The 25,484-nt window shown below is 42.7% G+C and overlaps 1 protein-coding gene across 2 annotated transcripts; it reads right to left on the bottom strand.

The window, feature by feature from the left end:
* Positions 1-7,800: 7,800 nt before the first annotated feature.
* Positions 7,801-23,567, bottom strand: efna1a (ephrin-A1a). Of its 2 annotated transcripts, none has more exons than XM_033636701.2 (5): positions 23,231-23,567; positions 11,283-11,578; positions 9,855-9,920; positions 9,658-9,753; positions 7,801-9,531 (listed from the first exon to the last, which is right to left on the bottom strand). In XM_033636701.2, the coding sequence occupies exons 1-5, from the start codon at positions 23,347-23,349 to the stop codon at positions 9,404-9,406; spliced, it is 705 nt and encodes a 234-aa protein (XP_033492592.1). In that variant the 5' UTR covers positions 23,350-23,567; the 3' UTR covers positions 7,801-9,403. The 2 variants fall into 2 exon arrangements, with proteins under 2 accessions (XP_033492592.1, XP_033492593.1); XM_033636702.2 differs by having other exon boundaries at positions 7,801-9,528; positions 23,231-23,566.
* Between the last annotated feature and the right edge of the window lie 1,917 nt (positions 23,568-25,484).

Genomic DNA, 25,484 nt, shown 5'->3' with positions numbered 1-25,484 from the left:
CATCACTGAATAAAAAATGATCTGAGGTCAAAAAGTCACTCATGGATTAGCCTATTGTTCTTTCACTGCTCATAAACAGCTGCTTCGATACTTACAGGACACCGGGTTCCCATTCTAGGGCAGCATGGAAGCTTATAAATGCTACAAATAGCTACAATAACATTAGGTAACATCCCAGAGGCCCTGTAAGGCAGATACTTCTGGCTCTTCCGAGTAGTAACACATGCTAGTAGGCAGACAGGGACCAGTCGTCATGTGTCCTGCTGATAGTGAGGCATGACTCAGTCCAGAGATGCAGAGATAGACCAGCTGGCCATGCCAAGCCTGCTCTGAATTGTGGATTTTTCTTGCTGCGTCTCATGGCCTCCTCCCAGTTTTTAGTTACACACAATGTTGGCGCGGCTCTCGCTCGGTTAAACGCTGACAACCGATAAATTGATAAACGCCTTGTTTTTCTGCTTCTTGGGAAGTGTTTTATTCAGTTTAGCCCCAGTTTGTGCCTCTTGTGCGTTGCCAGTACATTTTAAATCACAGAGCTAAACATTCATTTTTAGACATATTGATACTAAAATCTTTGCAAGATAAAAATAGACGCTAGACTGCTTTCCCATTGCAAGGAGACCAAAGCTGCTTACCTGGCTCTGCAGCAGATGAGCATGCCTTTCTGTTTTTGTTTGTATGTTTGTCTGTTGTGTCACATTCAATGTCACAGATGAGCCGTCAAACAGGTTAGTAAACAGAAGAAAGCAGCATGGAGGCCAGTGGAAATGTAACATTGGTCTCTTACTTATTCAGTCTCTCAAACTCAGTGCCAAAAAATTTTGAACGACGTTCAAGCGCTGCTCGGATTGAGATAAATGGTATTTTGTGGCTGTCTGTCACTGTATTGCTCCAGTAAAAGGGCTAAACTTAGCGTGTCCACCCGGATGTTGTATTTCAATCACTGCCGATCAAAGACAATCAGAGTCATTTGTTCCAGGAGTGAATGCCAATTGTAACATTTCCCATTAAATACAAAATAACTTTTAGCAGGCAACAATTTTTTTTGTCTGGTGGGAAAGGTTTCGCAAGACTAAAAGTCTACAGCCTTGGTAGCAGCTGTGTGAGGCTGTATTTAGGTAGAGTGGTGCTTTGAGCTAAATGCTAACATCGGCAAGCTAACATCCTCACCCTGACAATGCTAACATGCCAGTGTTAAGCAGGTTTGTTTTCCATGGTCTCCATCTTAAAGGGGAACTAATGTTTTTTTCAACCTGGGCCCTATTTTCTGATCTACTTTTGTCTAAATGAATGATAGGATATTCAGTATTTGACATCGTTGTTTGATGTGGCAAGTCAAAACACTCACTCAGAGAGTGAAAGTCTGGCTCTGAAATCTCACGTGTCATGAGATTTGAGTTGTTGCAGGAAGTTACCGCTGGAGTGACCTTACAAACGCGAGGAGTTACTCTGTTTGGAGTAGTCATGGCTGAATTTTTACCTGATTTTGACCAACTGGATCTGGATGAGCCATTTGAATTTGATGACCGCCTGTTGAACACGGAGTACACGGACGTACACGGACGCAGAGCTCATTGAAACTGAAGAGGGATGAGGTGAGAGAGGGAGCAGCACAGGCAGAGGAACATGTCCGAATCCAGCTAAAGGTAAACACAGACGTTCATTTCTCCTTTCCGTTATGTTGTCGGGTAATTATACTAACAATCCGAGCCTATCTGTGTGAAAAAAATGCACTTTTAGTGGACGTATTTTTATGTTGTTTGACGCTGTCTGAGTGCCCTATTATTTAATATAGCGTGCGCTCACAGGCTGCAGGCATGTCAGCCCTAGCTTCGTACTGGAGAAATGTCAAATACTGAACATCCTATCACTCTTTTAGACAAAAGTAGATTGGAAAATATGGCCCAGGTTGTTGTTGTTGTGCAAGTCATAAACCAAATTGTTAGACAAATGAAAAATTTGACTTGCCATTTCACACTGGATGAAATGTTAGGAGATTACCACAGTTATTACAAATCACCCTTCAGGGAGCAGTAATGTTGGTACCACATTCGGTGCCAATCTATCCACTATATATTGAGATATCACACAGGCCAAGTGAGCATTTTGACCTGTTGATGGTGCAATATTAGACCTTCCTCATATAATTGCTGGCCCCCTACTGGTAAAAAAAAAGAAGTTAGCATCAACGTAGAGGTACCTTGTGAACTAGACAACCAAAGGCATCCATAGGTACCCACCATGTAGGCATACTATGTTGGGAAGGGGGATAAATAACACTCCAAAGTTAGGTTAAATTATGGTGAGGGAAAAATTGGCATAGCCATTTTCAAAGGGATCCCATGAACTCTCACCTCAAGATATCCCAATTAAAATGGGTTCCCAGGGTACCCATAAGTTTCCTCTGAACTTGAAAAGGCCTATTCCCTCAATTTACTCCTTAAAATCAAAGCTGTTTATTTGTCTTTTTGGGGGAAAACACAACTCGTCTATATGAAGACCAATGAATCACCTGACACATGTATACACAGATACATCACACATTCAAACAGAATTGTTTTGGAGGTCAAAATGTTAACAGTACTGGTATTAAAATACACTTCATACAGTTTATTGCCTCAATCGTTTCTATCTTCTTTGTTCATATTCTCAGTATTCAGACATTTTGATTCATGTTGTCCTTGCTACTGCTTGTACTCCATCTGATCCTCGAATCTAGCCTTTAAAATCTTATGCAAACATTAAATCGCCCTTTCTTCTCTCAGGCTTGTAAAACCATTGCCCTCAGGATGTTCTTGTTTTCTGTGCTCCGCGTTTGTTCTGGTTATCTCTTGAATGCCCTTAACATTTACTACAGCATTTAAAGTTTCACACTTGCTGTTCACATTTACTCATGCTGGTACGCTGAACGAGCGAGTAAATAAAAAGAATTGTCTCCCCCCGACGAGCCACTACTCAGTGGAGCCTCTTCTCGAGGTCAGGCGGTTAAGGGGCCTGTCCGCCGCCCCTAATTTATGACCACCCCTTTTAAAACATTGGAGAGTTGTGAGGCAGTGGCACCAGTTTTTGGTGCTACAGCTGTTTTAACTGTCACGGCCGTAAAGCTCCCCTGGGAAGGGAGAGACAAGAGAAGGAGCGATGAGAACAATGGCTTGTCATGCAACGTGCAGACGAGCAAAGAATCATGGGTGGAGAAAAAAGAAGGTGTGTGTGTGTGTATGGGAAGAGGGTGTTGTAGCTCAGGGTGGTTGCTTGCCAGAAGGTTGAGATAAAAACAGTAGTGGGATCACACCTGCCTGTTTAGTCTTCATGCCAAAAGACAACCTTAATGGTAATGATAAACACTCTATTGTAGCTGGTCTCTGGCCACCTTGGCCTTCAACTCCTGTCACATTAGTGTCTGTGGGTCATTATCTGTGCTGTTGGCTCGTTCTGTGGAGATCCTTCCTGCTGTAATCGAAAGTACAATGGGCTGAATTTCCTGAAAGCTTTTTCAGCACTGAAATCACCTTAGTTCCAAGGGGAAAAGTGATATTTCATTTAGGAAGATGCTGGGAAGCTGAATTGTTGGTTCTTTCCAAGGATAGTTATTAAACCTTTACCCTAAGCCATGTGTAAACAAGACTCTAAGTCCTGTTAGCAGCTGTGAGAGGCTGCACTTAAAGGGATAGTTTGGATTTTTTTAATATGGGGTTGTCACTGTTTAACCTGCAGTAAACAGTGGTCCACGTCCCAGTTCAGAGAGGCAGGCAGGAATATTGCCACAGAAGGTAAGCAATGCACTGTTGTGGACAGGAGCAGCAGCATAACGTTATTTTAGCCACCTAAAAAAGGACAACATAAAAAAAAGAACTGGAAGTGAAACTTATGTATGTTCTCTTCAAAGCCAGACTGCACTGACAAATACAAGTATTTTACCTCCCAGAACACGCAGTTGCTGGTCTATTAGTGCCTCAGCCAGTTTATTTGTGTTATTGTGCCACTTTGGTGTTAGGCCTTGTTTACATGGATACCGATACAAATAAAAAACGATTTTTATTTATTCAGTATAAAAAAAATATTCCGGGTTTACACGACCAGTTGTGAAAACGATATCCCTGTCTACACGAAAATGCATTAGTTATACTGCAATTAGCATGCCAGGCCAGTAGGTGGCGATACGCCTTATGTCAAACACCACAGAAGAAAGTTCTGTGCATGCACAGTGATTTGTTTTCCTCTTGGCGCTAGTGATAAAAAACAATGATAAACTACATTTTAACCTTATGTAGCATAGCTAGCTGCTATGCACTTACTAATATTGGGCACAGCATACGTCTTTGTGCGCCGATGTAGTGGTGATGTTGATGCAGCAGTGCTAAGTTCATTTGTTAGCTCGTAAGTAGTCCCAAAAGTGCTAACAAAACCTCAACAACCCGGCATATATCCATCACTGCTGTGGTGGTTCCCGGGCGCCTAATGGGCATGCGCAAACTGGTTGCAACGTCATCATTTTCCAAAATCTCTGTCTATCCTGTTTACACGTCTCCATAGAAACAGATATTTTTTTAAAAACTTTCACTTTGGAAGCCGTTTTTGAAAATCTCCATTTTCGTCAAGAAAAACGCGGTTACGTGTAAATGATAGGTGCAAATACAAAGATAAATACCCATTTTCAGAAATATATAGAACCGTATAAACAGGCACTTAGTTTGATTTCACCAGTCACACAATAACACAAACTAACTAACCAACCAAGGCAGCGGTAGACCAACAGCTACCGTACAGCTGGGTAAATTAGTGTTTTTGTCAGTGATGAGAGCATAGATATCGACGTCATTTCCCTGTCTCAAGGTGAAAAAATCTAAAATATTCTAAAAAATAGTGTGTTCTCAGCCTGAAAATATGTTCTGCTGCAGCTCCCGTCCACAGCAGTGCATTGCTTATCTTCCGTGGCGGTACTCCCACCTGCTTCTCCAAACTGGGAACTTGTCATCTACCGTATCTAATACACTGATTATAGATAAGAACAGCTCAAAACCCCGCTTCAAAAAATCCAAAGTATCCTCTTAATGCTAAAGCTAGCATGGCAACATAGGCTACTCAGAATGGTAATGTAACAGTTTTTCCCCAATATGCGTTTCCTGAAACTAGAGCTGAGTTTCTCAAATATCCGAATACAAAACTGAAAAGTGTTAACCATCTTGTCCAAACTCCAGACATCTCTAACAAAAACTGTTATAAATATATCTTACAGAGGGTCATTTTAACACTGGTGTGATTACTGAAAAGACATCCAACAAAATATTGTTTATATATAGTTTGGTTTATCCAGGGCCATGTTACACATTTAAATGTGTAAAACTGTGTAAAATTGTTACGTGAGTTAAGGGCTGTTTTTGGCCCTAAACTTGGCTGCAATTTATGGTATATACAGTATAAAGTCTGTTGCCATATTGTCATACAACATATGTGAATATATCACATACAGTAAATATTGCATTGACACGATCACTGTATTGGCATACAATGGTTGCCTCTTGCTCATCAGTAAATTCTGGGCCTTTGCCACCTCCTTTTAATTCTGTGAAAAGTATATACAGTATGGGCTACACATATTTTATAAATCTAAGACAAAACAACACATTATACATTCCTCCAAGTACTATAGATATCTATAGAAACCATAAACTGTTATTCGTTTAGAGAGTATAAAGGACTACTGAGGCATTCCCCTATTCTCATCTATAAATGCCTGGATAACTGAGGCTACTGTGAAGTGGCTGAGATTCAGCTGGACTCGCTGCCCAGCTTCAGTCATTGTTGGGCCATGATTGAACACATGGTCAACCAAAGTTGCGCAGATTTCATTAGAAATATTGGCCTGTCTCCGCTTTCCTCTTCCTCTTCTTTCTCTTTGTTCTCCATGCTGCTCCATTTATTTCCCCAACACAATAGACGTATCCCGAGGTCTCTTTGATTGGAGTGTTTTGCTGATTGAGTTTAAACTGGTGAGGTATGAGTGAAATCAATTGGTAATTAGGGTGTGGCATTTTGAAGGCCAGTGTGCTAAATGATGCCGTTTGTGTGAAAATGTGATTAAGAATTTCGATTTAAGTGAAAACTGTGGAACTGTGTGAGAAGATTAACAGTCTGGAGTTTTGTTGTTGATACATGGGCACTAAGTTTTCAGACTTGTGTCAATAGTTAATTTTTTTGTGTGTATACCAAGGACAAAAACTAACTTGGTGTTTGAAATGTAGTAGGTTATGATTACAAGTTAGGCTACCCTGTTAAACTGTAAAACCTAATGTAACTATTTTAGTTACTTTATTAAAATAATGTGGATTATTACATGGGATTACATTTTGATTACTTTTCTTACATGACTGATTGTGGTTGAACAACTAACCTATGGATGTTTAATCAGATTTGACATGAAGCATCTCAATGCTGATATCATTTTCTCTGCTGCTAAACAAGCTTTACACTGTACAGTAATATTAGGAGCCCTTTCTGATTTCAGAAGGAAAACTTTGTTGAATTTCTAGCACTGAAGGCGTTCTTGTCTGACAACATGACTACCCGCCTTGGTGTGGCTGGCTGGTCGCAGCCAGGCAGTGGCAGATGCAGGTTGCTTAGAGCAATATGCATTTATTGGATTGGCAGACAAGAGACAGTGCAAACTGAAACAAGAGATCCACTCAAAAGCAATGGTCAGAATTACTGAAGCCTGTCTGGACGTAGAGACAGTTCCCAGTGGCTTGACTGAAATGTGTTGTCCATAAACATGCCGAAAGAAGGGATCCGGCATGATGAAACGATGCATAGCAACAGAATGAATGTTATATTCTACATATAGGCCTAGCTTTTTGGCAAAAACAAAAAATTGGATTGGATTTTACGGCACACATCAGTCTTTCTTTGTCTCATCAGAAATAAATCAGCTTCTTATTTGGAGATTACTAAATCATAATCTGTTTCTCCTAAACTCCTTCTTAAGAGAAATGAGTAAAAGAAAAAATCATCAGGAGGTTTTTGCTGTGCTCATAGGCTTCTCAAAGGTTTCTCAACTCTGAGAACAGATAAAATTCACAGAGTTGAGACTTGAATTTAATCACAGAGTCACATTTCTGAAATTGTGCAGGCTCATTTATGAGCCATTCAAGTTTTCTAATGGATTTTAGTGTTATCTCAAGAGCTGATTATATCAGACCAATAAAGATTACTGCAGTCAGAGAGGAGAGAGAGCATTTTAAGATCCTAAATTAGGATTGGGCTGAGACAAGAAGGCTATTTCTTTGGAGTTTAAAAAGTATGATGATTTAAAAAGTATATGGTCTCAATAATCTCACAACAATGGTATATTGAAGTCAGTTATGTCTAGGAGACACAGGCTGGGCAAAGGAGAGATGTCATTTTGAATTTTCCTTGAATCTGGGAACCCCTTTTTTAATCACCAACATTTTGTTTAGCACTTTAGCATGCTAACATGTGCTAGTTAATGCTTAACAAAATGAACAGCAGAGGCTGATGGGAATGACATCAGTTTTACAGGTGTTTGCTCATAAACCAAAGTATTAGACAAGTTGACATTTCACCCTGATGATGGTGCTTGATGAAAAAAAGTTAAGAGATCAACAGTTATTACAATTTATCCTGAGGGCAATATGAACACCTGTACTTAATTTAATGGCAATCCATTAAATTTGTGGCAGTCACTCAAAACCACAAAACAGTCAGACCAATGCTGCCGCAGCCATACAGGCCATAGCATGCCTAGCCATGCAAGCACAGCTAAAAATAACCCCAAGAAAATGGTTCTGGTTTTCAAAAAATATCTTTTTTATTTCACATGAAATTTTCACATTTAGCATATTTATCAAACGGGTCTTTTTATATAATCTTCTATATATATATATATATATATATATATATATATATGTGTATATATGTACATATCATACACTTTTCATACTTACACATGTACAAAATTAGGTAACAAGAATTCAGATAAAAAAAGACTGACTTCAATGGTAGTCATACACTGTTGTGCTTTGTTCATCAAGCCAGCCTGTCAGGTAAAGATGTGCTTGGCAACTCGGTGTGATGCTGTGTCTTTTCTGTTGTCTGTGTACTGGTGACTAAAACATTTTCTAATCATCCAAAACTGTGATAACCATTCTGAAAGTCTAGATAACTGCACTATGCGTTAAGAAATATACGCTTGTGTTGAAAATATGAAGGAAAGCACCATGATACACAGGGTCAGGTCCTGTAGGAATGAAACGTTTGATACCAGCACTTCATGTCAGACAGTTTAACTGATACAGTGGCAAGATCCAACAAACAGAGAAGTCCAGCCTCTCTGCAATACACACAACATCTCAGTGTTTGCTTTTGGCAGAAAAAAACATTTTGTATCATCACTCTTTCAAATCAATCCCTCCCTTTTCTGACTCTCACTTCAACTCACACATTTTCTCTTTCACACAAATACTAACTCTACCAGGAGAGCGAGGAAAAAACCCGCCCGATGCCAACAGTAAACATTTCTTTTCGTGAGCACATGGTATGTACAGTAAAACTCCTCAGCTGCAAATGTCATAAATTATCTTCACAGAATGTACACGTAACACAGTTCAATGTAGTGTGTTTTCATGTCTAATGTCATGTGATGTCTGTGTGTGTGTGTGTGTGTGTGTGTGTGTGTGTGTGTGTAGAACACTGTTGTGGAGTGTATGTTGGTGTGTCTGTACTGTGCAGTATTAGTGCTACAGTATATAAGCACATGGTCGCAAAGGAATGGTAGTCATGAGAACGGCCCCCGTGTCTGTCAATGCTACATTTAGAGAAAGTAATCACTTGGGACATCAATGCCACTCAATACCATTACGATAACAATACAACAAATAGTACACAATACTCAAGGGTGGAATAGTGTACAAGTTGGAGAGATGACTGATCTTTGGCTCAAAAGGTAAGAGATTACTTTTCCATTGAATGTGGATTCATCCCATCTACATTTATATAATTCAAACAGAGTTGTTGTCTTTGCTCTTGACTGTTCTTCGGCCACTTCCTCTTCAACTCTGCTAGCGTTATCATCCTCAGAGTTTTTTTTAGAGAGAGCCCTAAAAAATTCAAATCAAGGAGAGCTTGGTCTTTCCAAGAAAAAATACTGTCACCTTTTGAAAAATAAGACGCAGCACACATGCTTTGTCTTAAATGCTCAGGAGTTACTCAGCACGTATAGTGCAAGCGAGTCCATCTGTACTTTACAAGCTTCAAAAGTCTCTCCCCGTGGCCAGCACTGGGCATGGAAAACTGTCTTTTTGAGTCAGTGGTTTCATCCCCACGGACTGTCTTCATTGTAGTCCCTGAAAGAAAAAATGTCTGCCAACAGCAGTCCTTTCATGTACTCTCAGTGCAACAATAGCAGTAATGAAAATGGGACTAGCAATGAAAGGATTGAGAGGGATGTAGCCGTCACTGCAGAGCTCGACCGTACACTCTTCTGGACTTTTGGCAGGTTTACCACTGGGTCATCTGCTTGAAGATGGGAGATAAAGAAGACACATTAGCAACACATATTTACGACCTAATGTAATCCTGAATGCACCTGGATTGTTTTAAGGTCAGGGATAATTACAAAGGACACAGGGTTGGTCAACATACCTGCAGGCAGTCTGTTGGACGGGTTGTGAACCCCACCCCCAGCTCCAACTCCAGTCCCACCTGTGCCTCCTTTAGCCACTCTGGCCTCTTGAGAGCCTGAAAGAAAAACACCATCAATTACTCAGCTGCGGTCTTGCACACAACTATCAAAAACACTGGACTACTGTCCATATAGCCAGGAGGGCGTTTAAACTCACCATCAGCAGCTACAACGTCCACCCTGAGCCTGAGGCACTCCTGTCCGTGGTGGTGCAAAGGTTTGGCTGTCAGGGAGAAACAACACAGGCGTTAACATCCTAACTAATGCACTTATCCTCCACTGGCCCCTTAATTCACCTTCATGCATGCGCCCACACACACAAACACTTGGCAACAGACAGACACAGGGACAAAGCTTAGGAAGCCATCTGTGACCAGGCGCAGTGCGTCTTGTCCTGCAGTTTATCTAATTACAGCCATGGTCAGGGTGACAACACTGCTTGCTCTCTGTGGTGACATTCTAGCAGGGTAAGTATTGTATAAACTTGGCAAACTGAGCCGACACCCCAGTTAATGTCCATGTTAACAGAGCTGGCCACCAAGCTCCAGCATATCCCTGTTAGTAGAAATACAAAGCAAAATTTCCCTGCAGTCAATCAGTCTAACACCAGAATGAAATATCTCAACAATTCTTGGGCTGATTGCCATGAAATTTTCCCATATGTTTCCCACATGGTTAATCCAAACTATTTAATGGGTTGCCATGAAATTTGTTGGAAACAATCCAAAATAAGACCACATAGGTTGTTTTTACAAGCAGCAACCTCTAGTGGCCGAGTAATTATTAGGGGAGCAAAGGAGGAAGTCAGGCAATGTAGTATAAGAGCAACAACCAACATCCACTTGGAAAGGTCAAATCATAGATGTGTAATAATAAGTAGATGCTGGACCCCAGGATGGCGCAGATTTACCCCATTGTAGTTGCAGGCCTGGTGCATATGCCAAAAAACAATTTTTTTGGTGCAATACCACGGGTGGCCACTGGGAAAAATTGGAAGCAAAGCTAATCGGCGTTCCTCGGGGTTAGGGTCAAACAAGCACCTGACTTCAATCTAGACAGTATGTCTAGTATGTCATGTGAGATATGTTGCATTACAATACCCTTGGTGATAAATGTAATTATTTTAAGCCAAACCACAGTCTTTTTACTGAACCTGACCAAGGACTTTTGCTGCCTAAACCAAACCTCATTCAAGATGTTAACCCTGCGTTTAAAACTGCAACCGTCAACCGTCATGTATGAGCTATTCTGTTGTCCACTGGTAGGTGCACTTATTTAGGAAACAGAAGTATACCCTTTGTGGTCATATGGGTTGGAGGTCTTTCTGAATTTGGTACACAAACAGGTCTACCCCTGAGGATGAATTATAATAATTTTGGTGCTTACAGAACTTTTCATCTCGTCATCAGATCAAATTAGAATTTGTGCAATGCTTTGGTTTTTGACCGAATACCTGCAAAACTAATGACATTCCCTCAGCCTCAGTCATACTTTAGCAAATGTTAGTAATCAGATTTATCAATATATTATAAAATAAGTCTAACCAGCAAACACAAATCTGGAAAACAGCTACAGTGACACTTACAGATATAATAGTAGCTTTCTCCTTGGCGGAACTCTTTTCCCAGAGTAAATGGAGTAAAGCGCTGAAACTTTTCCGAGAACTTCTCCGGGGCGTGAGGAGCAAATGGATGGCCACACTCCCAACGCATCTGGTCGTATGACTGGGGCTTGCAGGATTCGTAATCTTCGCGCTCCACCATGTAGAGCACATATCGCTCGGCATCCAGCAGCGGCACCTCACCCTGAGGGTAATGGGGGCAGACGATGTCCAGGTAGTCATTGAGCTTCACCTCCACGGTGTAGTCGTCCCATAGAAACCTGCGAGGAGGAGGCAGAGGGGGACAGTTATGCAAGTGGCAGGAGACTGATAACCGTGCTTATAGCATCGGAGCGGTAATAAATATAAGCCTCAAAACCTGTGATTATATATTGATCGGCTGCACGCCAGTGTACAACAGGGAAATCAGAGGAAAGACTGAGAGGCCTGGGAGTGAGAGATAGAGCAGGAGAACGAGAGTGTGTTTGTGAGTGACGATATATTTGTGTGTTGGAGTGGAATGAAGAGGGAGAAATGCAATAAGGGGAAGAATGATCTGCAGAGAACATGTGCATAAATATGGATGAACGTGAGGCCAGTGTAGCTGCTTGCTGCTGTGTTGAGAGTTAGCACTGAATGCACATTGATCCCACGTCCTCCAGGAGTTGAATGATGTTTACAGAGAAACATTAGCAGTCAGTTAGCCCGTCAAGACAGGAGATGAGTATCGACATCTGCAGGGCTACGCACACAAACACCCACACAGATAAAGAGGCAGAATGCATGATGGCAAATTCACTTTAACAGAAGCAGACACATGCACCTGAGTTTACTTAAGAGTGGGGAAAAGGATAAAAATAAAAGGTCCCATGTTTTAAACCCTTCATTAGGGTCAGGGAGACAGGCGGACACATAGAAAATGAGTCTGGTGACGGCCCGTAACCGTCTCCCACCACACTCCCTCTCATTACAAATACAGAGAGACAGTCAGACTGTCTGCCTCCCCTCCATTCCTCCCTGCATCCCTCCCTTCGCTCCTCCACCCTCTTTACGATGGTCTTCAAGTAAACTTCCTCCCTCTCCCCTTGGACGTTGGTCAAAGAGCCCTTGCAGAAAACCTTTTAGCTTCCTTCAAATGTCCACAAACATAATTTAATTATTACAGAAAGACTTTTAACTACAATTTAGCATACCGTGAGGCAGTTTAAATTGGCCTTATCTCAACTGTCCATGATTCCTTGCCCCTCCTGGATTTGCTTTCAGAGATATTATGAGTTTATCTCCAGGGAATTGCCACTAAAGGTATCTCAGCTTTGTCCCCTTCCCCCTGACTGAGTGACTGCTCCAGGGGCGGCTCACAGCTAATGCTCTCTTCTCAGCCAAAGCCATCTATCAGCGGCCCGGAGCGGTAGCTGGCCGCTAGTAAGACACACACACACAAACTTGCACACACTTCCCCAGTAATTCCCATCTATCAACAACCTAAAGCAGTAGCTACCTACTATTTGCACCCACCGAACCCACACACACACCTCCTCCCCGGGCCCTGAGCTCCACAGCGATGCCTATCAGTTTACCGTCTCCTACTGTTCTGACTCACCGGGGGTTCTCTGAGAATGGATGAAATTTGACAGACTTTAATATTTTCACAACACACAAGGAGAATGTGTGTCTAATATAAGGTTTTGTTGCTTTTGCAATGAATACATGGTTGGTTCATCAGGCCTCCAAAAACCAAAAAACGAGGCAGGCAGCCAGTGTGAGTTAAGTTACTGACTGCTATTTTATCAGATCTGCAGATCTCAAAGAGTAATGAGTTCCCAAAAGCCTACAGGGTGCTAATCGGACACCTTTGGCACAGGAAAAAACTCACCCGTGGAGTAGATTTTTTCTAAGAATTCTGTCATTTTCTCATAAAAGCCCCTGAATGTAACAAGCAGCATTTGGGAAGTTTGTGTTTGTGTGACAAGGTCCATATGTGTGACTGACGATCAAAGTGTGCAGGCACAGGCCCCCATTGCTCGTTAGCTGCTGTTGTTGTTTTTGGCCAGGGGGTCTCCCTGGTACCCCGTGGTAAAAAGGACAGACGCTGTGGCTCCAAACATCGGGCCCTGACTCCTGCTCCCCCTCTGGCTCCCCTCCACCCCTTTCCCCCTCTCCGCCTGACTGCATTCCCTCAATACTGATGACCAGATTAGCCGGCAACACCATTATAACAGCAACACAGGCCCGTTCAAAAACAAGCACCTTTTTAGTATACTGATGAAACTTCCATCTAACTGTGCTGATAATCGTGTGCCCCAGCCAACTTTCGGTGGGGGGAGAGCAATAATTATCATTTTGCCATGGTCCAGACAGCTTAGTGCTTATCTGCAGTTTGCCTGCCACGCTCTGTTTACCAGATTGGCGCTAAAGTGTTTTTTCCCCCTGCCACTTTCAATTCCAGTCGAATCGATAACACTATTGAACAAACACTGTTGTCTGCTTTTGCCTGACAGAGTTATCATCCCCCTGCAAACACTGAAAACACACACAAACAAACTCCCTGTACCCAATCCCTCCCTCACTCCGAGTCCGGATTACAAACTGGTTGTGGTATGCTCTCAATGTGTTCATCAAAAGGGGGTCGAAGGGGGGTGCAATTAAAACACAAAAAAGGGTATTAAAGTTGCCCTGGAGGGGGGTAATTATGCCCTCCTGCTCCCCACTTCCCAGCCCCTTCAGGCTGAGAGTTTGTGGGGGAGGCAGAGGGCATGAATAGGCGTGGGCAGGGGGGGTCAAAGGGCTGGAGTTGGAAATGGCTTTTGAAGTTTCTCTCAGTGAGAGTATCTATGCGAGTGCTACAGTTGCTTTATCAATGCCACTGTTTCATACAGTGTCTCTATTCACAACGTGCCTGCGCTGATGAAATACCTCACTTAGCAGAGAGAACAGTGGCTGAATACACACCCAGGGAGGCTGGCTAGCCCCTTTTATTAACGGCAAATAGTTTTAATTATCCTGCTGCCTTTTGTTCCCCTCTAACGCCTTGGCATTGAAACGTTCCACATCATCTGGTTAATTAACTGATTGGAGTAATGCACTTCAAAAAGAGCTTGGGTCTCTGTGTGAAAAGGTTTAGCTAACAAAGTCAAATCATGCCACCTTCACTTTAGTAGACGAAATCCTCCTCTCTGTCTCCCCCGGTGTGTGTCCCTTGTCATTTTCCTCCTCCAGACTGTTCCCCTTTCTTTCTCAATAGGCTGTCTTGATTTATTCCCATTGTTTATTCCAGGATGCTCTCTTTTAATGACAGTGACGCTCGGAGCTTCAGCAGAAGTAACGGCGTGGAGGAGTTGTATTGTCTACTTAAGGATGATTTGTGGAGCTATGGCAAATATGCAGAGAGGATTGTGTGCATGTGTGTCTCAGACTTTTAAATGTGTGGTTGTTTGTGTCGGAGTTTTCGTGTGTGTGTTGTGTCTGTAGAGCTCTGAGGAATCTGGGAGTGTGTTTCGGTCATGATAAGGTGGATATTAAATGTCAATAATGAACACAGATGATAGCAGTGAGGGAATGTCAAGTGATCAAATGTGTGTGTGTGCACAATCTGGTGAAAAATAAACTACAGGCTGTTCCCGGCCACTCTTGCTCCTATCCTGAGAAGGAATTCCTGATTTATTGGAGCCTCTTCAGGAGCAGAAGTCTAATCTCTCCTCTTTAATCTCACTGGCCAGCATTTTGCTTTCTTCTCCACCTCTACCCCCTCCTTTCATCCATCCATCACCCTCTCATCTCTTCACTCTATCGCCCTGTGGAATGCTGGACCTCTGAGGCAAAGGGGCCGCAATGTGGATCAAAGGTCGGACAATCGCCAAGTCAGCACCGGAGAATTTCTTTACATCAACAGTCAGCGAGAAGGGGCCTTGTGCATTTTAAATCCTATAGACAGGAATTGCTCGCTTTAAAAATTGATTCAGATCTATTTTCAGGTCCATAAAGGCCACCGGAGGACAAAGTATCTGACCACTTAATCTAAAAACAGAAGCTTTAGTCTACTCAACCTGTGCTGTCTCTTATACCCTTTTCCAACCAAAGTAGCTCTGGTTCTTGAACCGGGTCTGTTCAGGATCTTCTGAAACCTTGGTGCTAATTAACGAATAAGCCCATGTTTCCACCAGTTTTGATTAGAACCATTATAATCAAGGATGTGTCATCAATTGAGGGCATTACACAATGCACAATGGAAGTACACAGTAGTAGCAAGACGGTGATTGATGGCATTGATTAGCCTACCTGCAAACTTTATTCTGTTACTGCAGATATCTGTTTTTATCCAAAAAAGCATGGACCAGCTATTAATGAGACCACTGCACACTGTTCTTTTTCTCCAATGATTTCTCATTTAATGTCTCTGTTAATGCCTTCTCCATCCTTTCTTTCCAACCTGTAGAATATGACACCCTCACTGATGTCGTCACAGTTAGCACTTCAGGTAAAGAAAAAACAGCTATTTCTTGGTTCCACCTAATTTATTTTGATTTAAATGTTCCAGATGGTTCAAAATTAGGTGCAGGAACCTAAGTGGAACCCATTTCATTTTGGTGAAAAAGGGGTATCAGAGGCCTGCACAGTCACCCTAATCACAAACATGATTATTTCCCTCCCGAGTTTTAAACACACCATTTATGTGACCCAAAAGGTGACTGGCATGCGTCACAGATGAGTGAACCGGAATGTGGGGACCACCTAATCGGCTCGTCCAAGCCTGGATTATTGGGTGGGGCAGAGGCTGAGCTCTGGTCCATTCATCAGCACCAGACCCTGCTTAATACAGGGGCTTAGAGTGGACAGCGAGGCCCAGAGCAGGGGCTGAGGGGCTGGGGACAGAGTAAGGGGTGAGATAGGCAGGGTGGAGCTTTTTTTTCCACCCCTATTGTTCTCACACAGTAAAGGGGTATTACTCCTTTACACTGGAGTTTTGGAGTTCAAAAAGAGACACACTGGCTATGCATGTGTGTGGTGTAAGTGTGTCCGTGGATGTGGAGGGGAAAGCGAGAAGTGTTTAATGAAAGACGCTGGACGCAGGGGAGCTATTTCTTTTCAAGATGTATCTGGTAAACGCTCCACAAGGGAGGTGGCACATCGGACGGAGGTGAAGCCTCTAAGAGATGCATCAGGAGTTTAGTTAAGCGGGACTGTTTAACGTTATTGCTCAAATTCTTTTTGTTTAATCTGTCTTATCTATTCATCCATCAATGTCGGCTGTCCCCTCCCACTCTCTGTCCGTCTTTCATCACTCAATAAGCAAACCAGATCCTCATGTCAACTCTGTCCCTCCCCCCACCACAGTCTTGCTGAACCAATCACAAAACTGTTCCTGGTGGTATTCCAAATATGCAACTTTCTGACCCGCCGTTTGCAGAGCACAATGCAACGTGGGTATGCCAGGGTCGTCATAGAAACAAATATGGTCCAACTCATTTTGGCCCCTCCCCTTTAACATAATATTCCAGCCTTCATTCTTTGCACCGTTTGACTTTTTGTCATCTGTCTCAATCAGCTTTCTCCCGTCCGTCATTCAACTTTTGTCTGTGCATGTCATTGGTCATTCTGCCGGCGTTCCTGGCTGAACTCGCCGAGCTCCTTTTGCCACCCAGCAAAGCAACAAAGCTTTAAGTCCAGCAGAGGAATAATTGGCTGATTCCACCGCACTAAGGAGGCTTAGATGAATACATATGCTCTTTCCAACTGTCTCACGCTGTCCCCTGAGCCATTTGTATCTTATAAGGGCCAGAACACAAAGGTCAGGACTGACATCACATTTCTCAGGAGGCAAATATCTGTACAAGAAAATCGATTTTGCTGGATTGATTTCCACACGGCAAAAACTTCCATGCTCATGTTTTTTTTCTCTGCAAACACAATCTAAGCTTGTGGCTTAATGAATTCCATGGGGAAACAATATGTGAGAGCAGGCCATAGTTACTGAATGGATTTTTAAAAATGTAGTTGTAGTAGTTCTTGCTTACAGATTCCTAGTAGTAATGATGGTAATAATGCAACTGACCTCTAGGGGGTGGCAGTATTTGCTGTGTGGGCATGTTTACACACTGAACCCAGACATCTAACAAACAGGAGAAAAAAGGCTAGAGAAAAACAAAAGTTACACAATGAACCTTATTTACACAACAAAACAAACACAATGGTTCATTTTCAGAGATAATATCTGACTCTTGCTGGCTAATTCTTTCTCATCCAAACACATATTCACTGTTGAAGACTTGACAAACAAGTCTGGAGGACACACAGTCTCTATCTCTGCCTCACACACACACACCATGAGAAAGAAAGAAATCATAAATCTGTGTACTAATGAAGTGTTTCTTCCTCTGTGATTTTTGTGTGGGGTTGGAGTGTGGTAAAGTAGCACAGAGAGGAGGAGCAGAGTGGGAAGGAGCAGGGGAAGTCTGCTGAGGAGATAAGGAAGAGGCATGAGGATGTGCAGGGGGCAGCAGGACGCTGACAGGGTTGGCTTGGGTGACACTGATCAGAGGAGAATCCCAAATAGAGACACACAGAGATTTGACAGCAGCGCAGGCGGGGAGGCGGATCCCAAATCATCCTGAAGGCATGGCAGTTGAACACATCCCTCATAAAAACAATGAATCACTACAAATCACTGCTAATCTACTTATTCTTGGAGTTAAAACATTCACTCCTCAAACAAGCCTGGGAAATTCAATCAACTCCCGAGTCCAGACTTTTAAAGTCTCTTGCGTGTGTTAGTGTGAGAACTGTATTGTTTATTGTGCAGACAGGATACGCTGTTTTCCCGGGAAAAGACGTAGCCAGGAAGTGCAGCACTTCATAGGGAAACACACAGCAGACAGCGTGCAGACTTTGGTAACACCGACACAGCACGCCTGCGGGAAGTTAAAACCTTTGGCCTGATTCTCTATCTAGTACAGTCAATAAAACAAGCCCTCCTGCCACTGACACTGGCAACAACAAGTGGGAATATCGAACAGGAAGAAAATCAGCTTTTGGAAAAAAAAGAAAAATTCTTGTCAATATGGTCACCGAGCTAAAGTCTTCTTACAGATGATTACGGACTGTAAAGATAGGCAGCATCAACACACTTGAGCCTATAAGAGGTGATTACCATCAGTTTGACAATCTCTTCGAGTATTTTCCCCAGATTGAATTCACCAGACAGATTACTAACCCAGATTAAGGGTGGTGGGAGGGGACAGACAATGCGAGAAAAAGATGGAGAGAGACTTAGGAATTTACTGAGGAGAAGGGGAGGTGGTGGAGGGTTTAGAGCGAAGGCCGGATTAGGAAGTGAAGTGGGAAACCTGGATGTTTTTCGAGGAAAGTAGCTTCGGTTCAGATTACTTGGAAGTCACAGAAATCCCACATCTATTACGTCCACCTAATCACAGCTGTTGACTACCCAATCTTGTCTTTCATCTGTTAAACGTGTACGCGCTCACATGCACAGTAGGCAAACAGACACGTTTAACCAACTGCTACGCCTAATACCTTTGTTTTTTCTCCATTAAAATCCAGTCCTTTCATAGTTTGAGTTCTCAGACTGGCTCTACCACTTCCACAACTTCAGCAAGACACTCAAGAGGGGAGACGCACACATACATGGTCAGACAAGTAAAGAAATAGGAGAAAAAAAGAAAAAAGGTTTGCTGGGAAGACTAGAGCAGCTTTTCATAGGGACGTAGAAGAAGGAAGCTTTAAGAAAGAGACAGGGGAAAAAAGCGTGAAGGAAAGGGCAAAGTGCCTTGTGACGGATCGCCATGGGTGCCAAGAACGATAAAAAAATTCCACACCTCTTAGCATGCTTCCCTCCTTCCCCCCTTCTCTGAGAGCCAGAGTTGGAGGTGAGGAAATAATAGACTGAAAAGGGACAGCTTGTAAAGTTGAGATAAAAGCTGGTGAAGGAGCGAAGGGGACCGAAAAGACAGGAGGGGGAAGAATGAGTTTCCCAGAGGCAGAGCCACAGTCGTGTGAAGAGGGGCTGGCCTGAGTGGCAGCCAGTATTCAGGGACCACCGCCGTGACAGAATGACTGACAGATTGATAGAGGCTGTGGCACTTCATCACATAGCGAACTCTGACCCCCCAATCGGTCACACCAGTTACTATTCTCTTTCTGTGGCTCACCGTGAAGACCATTCCCCCAATTTGTATGGGAAGCATCACAAAAACACCCATATTGACTGGATAAATACCAAAAAAATCCTTCATGTGGGTGAAACATACCTTAAATAACTCCCTCGTTTGAGCCAACACAGCACAAAGGCATATTCAATTAAATGGATTAAACCACTGCACCAGCAATGTAAGCAAAAACAATCTGGAATTTGTGGTTTAACAAAATCAAAAAGCTCATTAGAAATGCATGGTAAGACCAAGACTTCAGGGGCAGAGCAGCAGAAAAGGTGATGATGTTAAAATAAACAGTGGATCAACCATGTGCGTATGAGAGGCATGAAACAGTTAACAGACTTGCAGAAGTGGAGACCACAGAACCAAGTTGAAAAGGGAACCTGGCCAAGAAGAGGGGGAGGGAGGTGCCGGAGAGAGGGAGAGACAGGTACAAAGCAGAGGAGGAGGAGGAGGAGATGGTGGTCTACTCATGCTCTGTCAGCAGGGGAAAGGGGGAAAGGGAGGAAGAAGCATTGAATGAGCAGATTATTGCCTCACATTGGAGGTTGTAGAGTCCAGAGGGCTCCTGGGACGATGTTAACATCAATCATGGCACATGTGTGTGTGTGTGTGTGTGTGTGTGTGTGTGTGACTGGGGTTAATGTGTATGAGAGTGTGTGAGTCACTGTGATCTGGTGATGTTGTGAGCGCTAACACACGCATACACGCGCTTCTGCCCAGACACTCCCTTCACAAAGGACACGCACGCACACTGGCATGCAGGGGCTCGAACTGACTGGGCATACTGGTGAGCCTCTTTCTGGGAATTAGCTGGTGCTGGTGATTAAGCTGTTGCGAATCAGACACAAAAGGTTACAAATATACCAACAAGGAAAAGGTCACAAAGTGCTGAAACTGCTGGGAATAGATTCACTCATGCTGAAACAAAGTAGTCGTGAAAGTACGGGCAGATACGACCTTGGAAGTCAGCAGGGCTAAAAGTGCGCTCACACATATACACACACATCAGTGTAGAGTGGGGCTGGGTGATATATCAACATTATATGGATATCATGACATCAGACTAGATAAATCTTAGATTTTTGATGTGCTTATATCACAAGTGTCATCTTTTTATGGTTTTAGGCTGCATTTACGTGATGTAATTTTCAGGGGCAGATTTTCAGACAATGGGCCCCTGGGCACAGATAGGCAAAGGCCCCCTGTGGGCACGTAGTTTTGTGTCTTTTGGTGGTTGTTTTACCCCTTTTTGTAGCCATTGTGCGTCTCTTTGCAGTTCTTCTTTGGGGTTATTTTGAATCCTGGTCTGTACATGTTAAATTAAGTGACATTTTTCAAGTGAGAGCCAAGGGGCCCTTACACTTTCTGCCCCTGGGACTGTGCTTGACAACCCTGTTCGGTAAAAACCTTATCAGACTATTGTAGCTGTTCTATTATTTACCTTTACCCACTTAGTTATAATGTCCACATTACTGCAGATTGTAATCAACCCTACAATATTGTTGCAATATCGACATCAAGGTATTTGGTCAAGAATACCCTGATATTTAATTATTTTTTTCATATCGCCCAGCCAAAGTGTAGAGCAGGGTAACTGTGCATGTGTATGCCTGAGTGTATGCATTGCCAAATCCCTCAACAAACACACAAAGAAAAGGGAAATGAGCCCACACTACATGGACTTAAGCAATCAATCTCCAGATCAGTTTGATTAACAACAGCTTTCTGACTGACAGGATGGAACAATAAACCGAAGCCAAATAACCAAAAGGGAAAAAGTCATGACGAGAGAAAAGATGGACGTCAACACGTCGTATCAAGTCTCGGGTCAAAGGGGAGAGCAGATTGTTGGGAATGATGAAAAGTACCAAATGAAAACATCTCAGAGACTCTGTGCTTTTTCCGCGAATACAGGATTAAGAGTAGCCAAAGGGAGAGATTTAGCACAGTCATCCGGAAAAAACTAGCAAGTGCAAGAGGACGGATTACCAGTATATATACAGGAGTGATCACAGTCGCTCCACAGTGGGGAAACAACAAAAACCATCTGGGACTTCGCTCTGATTTTTCAGAGCTTTGTCCCTATAATTGTGACCTCTGACAACAGAACATGCTGTAATTGTAACCACAGGAGGGGATACAGTGGTTGAGTGTAAGCTTGGGGGGGGATATTAGAATATCTGGGTGTTTGCAACCAAGACAAAGCCTGTGTTTGCACATGAGAGAGAGTGAGCACAACACTGATTGATTTAGATGGCGTCAGTTGGTGTGATTGAGTGTCCTAGTTTGTGATTGAGTGATTGTCTGCCAGGAGTCCCTGTTTATGCTTGCCCGTCCGAGTGTGTGTGTGTGTGTGTGTGTGTGTGTGTGTGTTTGTGTGTGGGTGCACGTAGAAGTTCGTTTGTGGTGTGTAAACCTCCCTGTTCCCTGGGCCATTTCACCCCAGCCGCCATCAAACATAATTCTAATTGACCCCCACTTATTCCAAACGGCCCCTAACCCCGACAATTTGAGCTCCAATTTCTCCTCCCTGAGCAATCCATCTCTCTCCCACAGCGTGACCTACTGGGCAGGCCTCAAGTTACCTCCTCTGTCTCTGTCATACACCATTATTACTCGTCTTACCACCTGAAATATGAACACCCCTATGTCTCCCCGACAGCCACGTAAACCCCATGTGATATCTCTTGATTTAGGAGACACAGCAGCCTCCCACTGCACGCAGAGGTTAGGGCTCTCTGTCAGATGGGGAGGATATTGCGAGAGATATTTCAACACGTTGTGCTGTGAGTCAGACCTGTAAAACCAACACAAAAAATATAACCCTCGCTAGGGAAAAAAACTCCCCTATAAGATTTCAGCTCATTGAATAAACAGCAACACAAAAAGCACACAGATGTCCTGACTTTTAACAGTGGGATTAAACTGAGTGCTACACTGCTAAATTATTGCTGCATGCCTACAATGAATACACTCAGAAGATGTAGAAATGAAAGAAACATGATTTATTTCCTGTAGTATTCATAGATCTTCTTTGATTATGTCTTGAAACGAGGTGGGTGGCTGGGGGCCCTTTGCCAGAACATTTTGATCATCATTTTCTTCATTATTGTGAATCTTTTTCTGCCTTTTCTGCATTAATTGATAATATAAATGCTTTTGTGTTTTTTATTGGAGGGGAGAAAACACATGTTCTTAATATGGCTAAATACTGAGGGGGGGCTGTGTCCTGAAATGAAAAACTGAGCACCACAAAATAATATAATTGCATTTCTCTGCCCAGATTCTGCCCTCAAAAGTCTGAGCTGTTAGCTCACTGTCGGTTCACACAGATAAATAGGTGACACAACCTGGTGTAACTAATCCCACAGCATAGGTACACAGATTGTGAAACGGATTAAATCTGAACAGGTTAGACAAAGTATTGCAGGTAAACAGCCCCATAATAACAGGTTGGAGCCCAGAGAGGGAGGGAGGGGGGAGGGAGAGAGACTCCCAACTGTCCTGCATTATCATGACAACAGCAGTCAGTTGCTCCCATCCTAAATTCATCACAACGAGCTCGCTGAATATGCATGAGTCGCAACTATTCTAATGCACCCGAGTATGGCTCATAATGATCCAATCTGCGCTGATAATGAAGTTAAAAGTTGTTTTGTATTTACGCTGCCACACAGTGTTGTTTTTGCATTGATAATTAGAAAAGTGTTGGGTTCAAGAGCAGTGGATAAACACGGGAAAACAGAAATAAAGAGAGATATTTACTTTGGGTTGGTGCTGTTCCAGTAGACGCTGTGTCGCTCCGCTGAAGCAAACCAGGCGCACACGCTCACAACGCAGCCCACAGTCCAAACCAAATCCATGGTGGAGAGGAATGAAGGCATGCAGAGAGGAAACACAACTCAGGTAGGTTGTGTAAAGTAAATAAAAAACAAAAAAAAAAAGTTCACCTAGAAGAGCTCGTCCGCGCACCTGTTAGACCACGCGCTCAACAAAACACTTCACGCATGAAGTGGCTCGTGAAGGGGAAAAAAAAGCAGATTCACAGAAGGAATAAAAACCGTAGGGAGGTCAGGTTTACTCGACAAATCCGTAGTGAATGAAAGCTCGAGCTGCGTGGTGGCTTGTTTTTGTGAAACGCCCACAGCCGCAAGCCCCGCCTTCTGTGCCGGATGGGAGCCAATCAGAGGGCTGTCCGAGAGACACGAGTTTTATGCACTGTAGTTGTACACATTATCAACTCCGGCAGGAACAGTATGTTTAACAGGGCTAAACAAAACATTTAAACATATGTCTACATCAGAATCATGCAAGAGCACATCCACAGGTAGTTGTTGAGTGTAACGTATCACACTTAGTGGTGATTTTCATGGATTAAAATGTCTAGTTTGCAGATTTTATTACGCACCTACAATTCTAAATAGTAATAGTAATAGTAATATCCAATTGAACCACTCAAAGACTTAATAAATTCGCTTTCAATGTGTAACGGGAGCCTAAAATGTCAGGTAGGAATGGAGTGAACTTACTCTCTGAAAAACATGCACTGTCAGATTGTGCACTGGTGTCAACCCCCATCACGGGTCGGTTGTCCACACACTATAAGGGGTTGGTTGTCCCTATGTCGCTGAAATGTTTCATTTAAATGCATCAAGCAAACACATCTCCTACACTGAGAGAACATAAACAGGAGAAATTGTTCCTATAGGTACATTTGTCATACTTATATAACAGTACAAACAACACAACACTACTAAACTAACAACTACATGTTGTAGCCTATAAAAAATAATCTAAACTATAGCGCTCCGTCTTGAAAAGCCATTAAAAATTTAATGGCAATAACTGTCATCACAAACCCACTTTGTAAAAGCCTGGAGGAGAAACAAGAAGGGCTGGACATTTAGATTTTGACAAGAAAAACACTCTCAAGTCCTCTCACCTCAGTGTCAAGTGTCTTGCTCCTGAATTGACCCTCTAGGTGACCTCTGACCCCAGTTCTGATAGATGTTCTAACAATTCTGATTTCATGATCAACATTGTTTTAACAGCACCCTGTGGGAAGGGGATCTAATGAAAGTGACACCCGACCCATGTGATAACCAGTCCCATTCTGCACTATCCTATCCACCTTATTCCTGAGGGCACTACTGTAGAAATGATTATGGGCACAACTTCCAGTGAGATAGCGGAAGTAGCAGTATGCTAGTTAGTCCCATAGACTGTCTGTGGTTAGTCCCAGTGGCTACTCTTGGTGGCTAACCGCCAACGCTGGCTCTTTTCTAAAGTAATTTGCCTTCAGTTTAGCAAATACTGATTTATTTTCTAGCAAATATTTAACTAATGTTAACTTAGCATTTTCTAAAATGTCTTTGAGGAGCTCTGGTACCTGTTGCACTGTAACGACCAACAACCAGTCTAAGCTTTCATCATATATCAGAAATCATCTTTAGAAGGAGCAGATGCTTACCTTAAGCTAGCTCGGGCCATTTTGACGTTAACAAGATTTTAACGGAGCAAGGCAAGCTAATTGCTAGCATGCTCGGTTGAAAAGAAAAAAAAAAAACAATGCTTTGAGATGGCTGTCAGAGATGGCAGAGGTATGATCACATAACCCTGTTTGAGCTATAACAGGTGGTGTGTTCCACATTTTATTTCCCAGTTGCTCTTGGAAAGAAGAATAGAGTACTGTAAACAAACTGTTACTATTGGATTACTATTGGAAATCGCCAGTTTCGGTTCAACGGCGGACATAATTCATGCAAGGTATCATGGGGGCTAGGAATAAGGTGGATACTTTTAATCGTGTACCAGGGTAAGGTCATGTAGTAGCTGTACAAAGGTTAGCAGATCATGCTTTGAGAATAGCTGTAGATATTAACACCAGTATGTCGTTGCCTTTATTATGTGCAAGTAGGTTATAAACAGGAAATTGCTTATCATTTATTTATATAATATATTTTTAATGTTACTAACTTGCATGTTAAATAAGCATGTTAATTGGTCATGCAACATATAA

The sequence above is a fragment of the Epinephelus lanceolatus genome, chromosome 16, assembly GCF_041903045.1.
Source record: "Epinephelus lanceolatus isolate andai-2023 chromosome 16, ASM4190304v1, whole genome shotgun sequence".
NCBI lineage: Eukaryota > Metazoa > Chordata > Actinopteri > Perciformes > Serranidae > Epinephelus > Epinephelus lanceolatus.
This window is presented reverse-complemented; position numbering and strand designations above follow the sequence as displayed.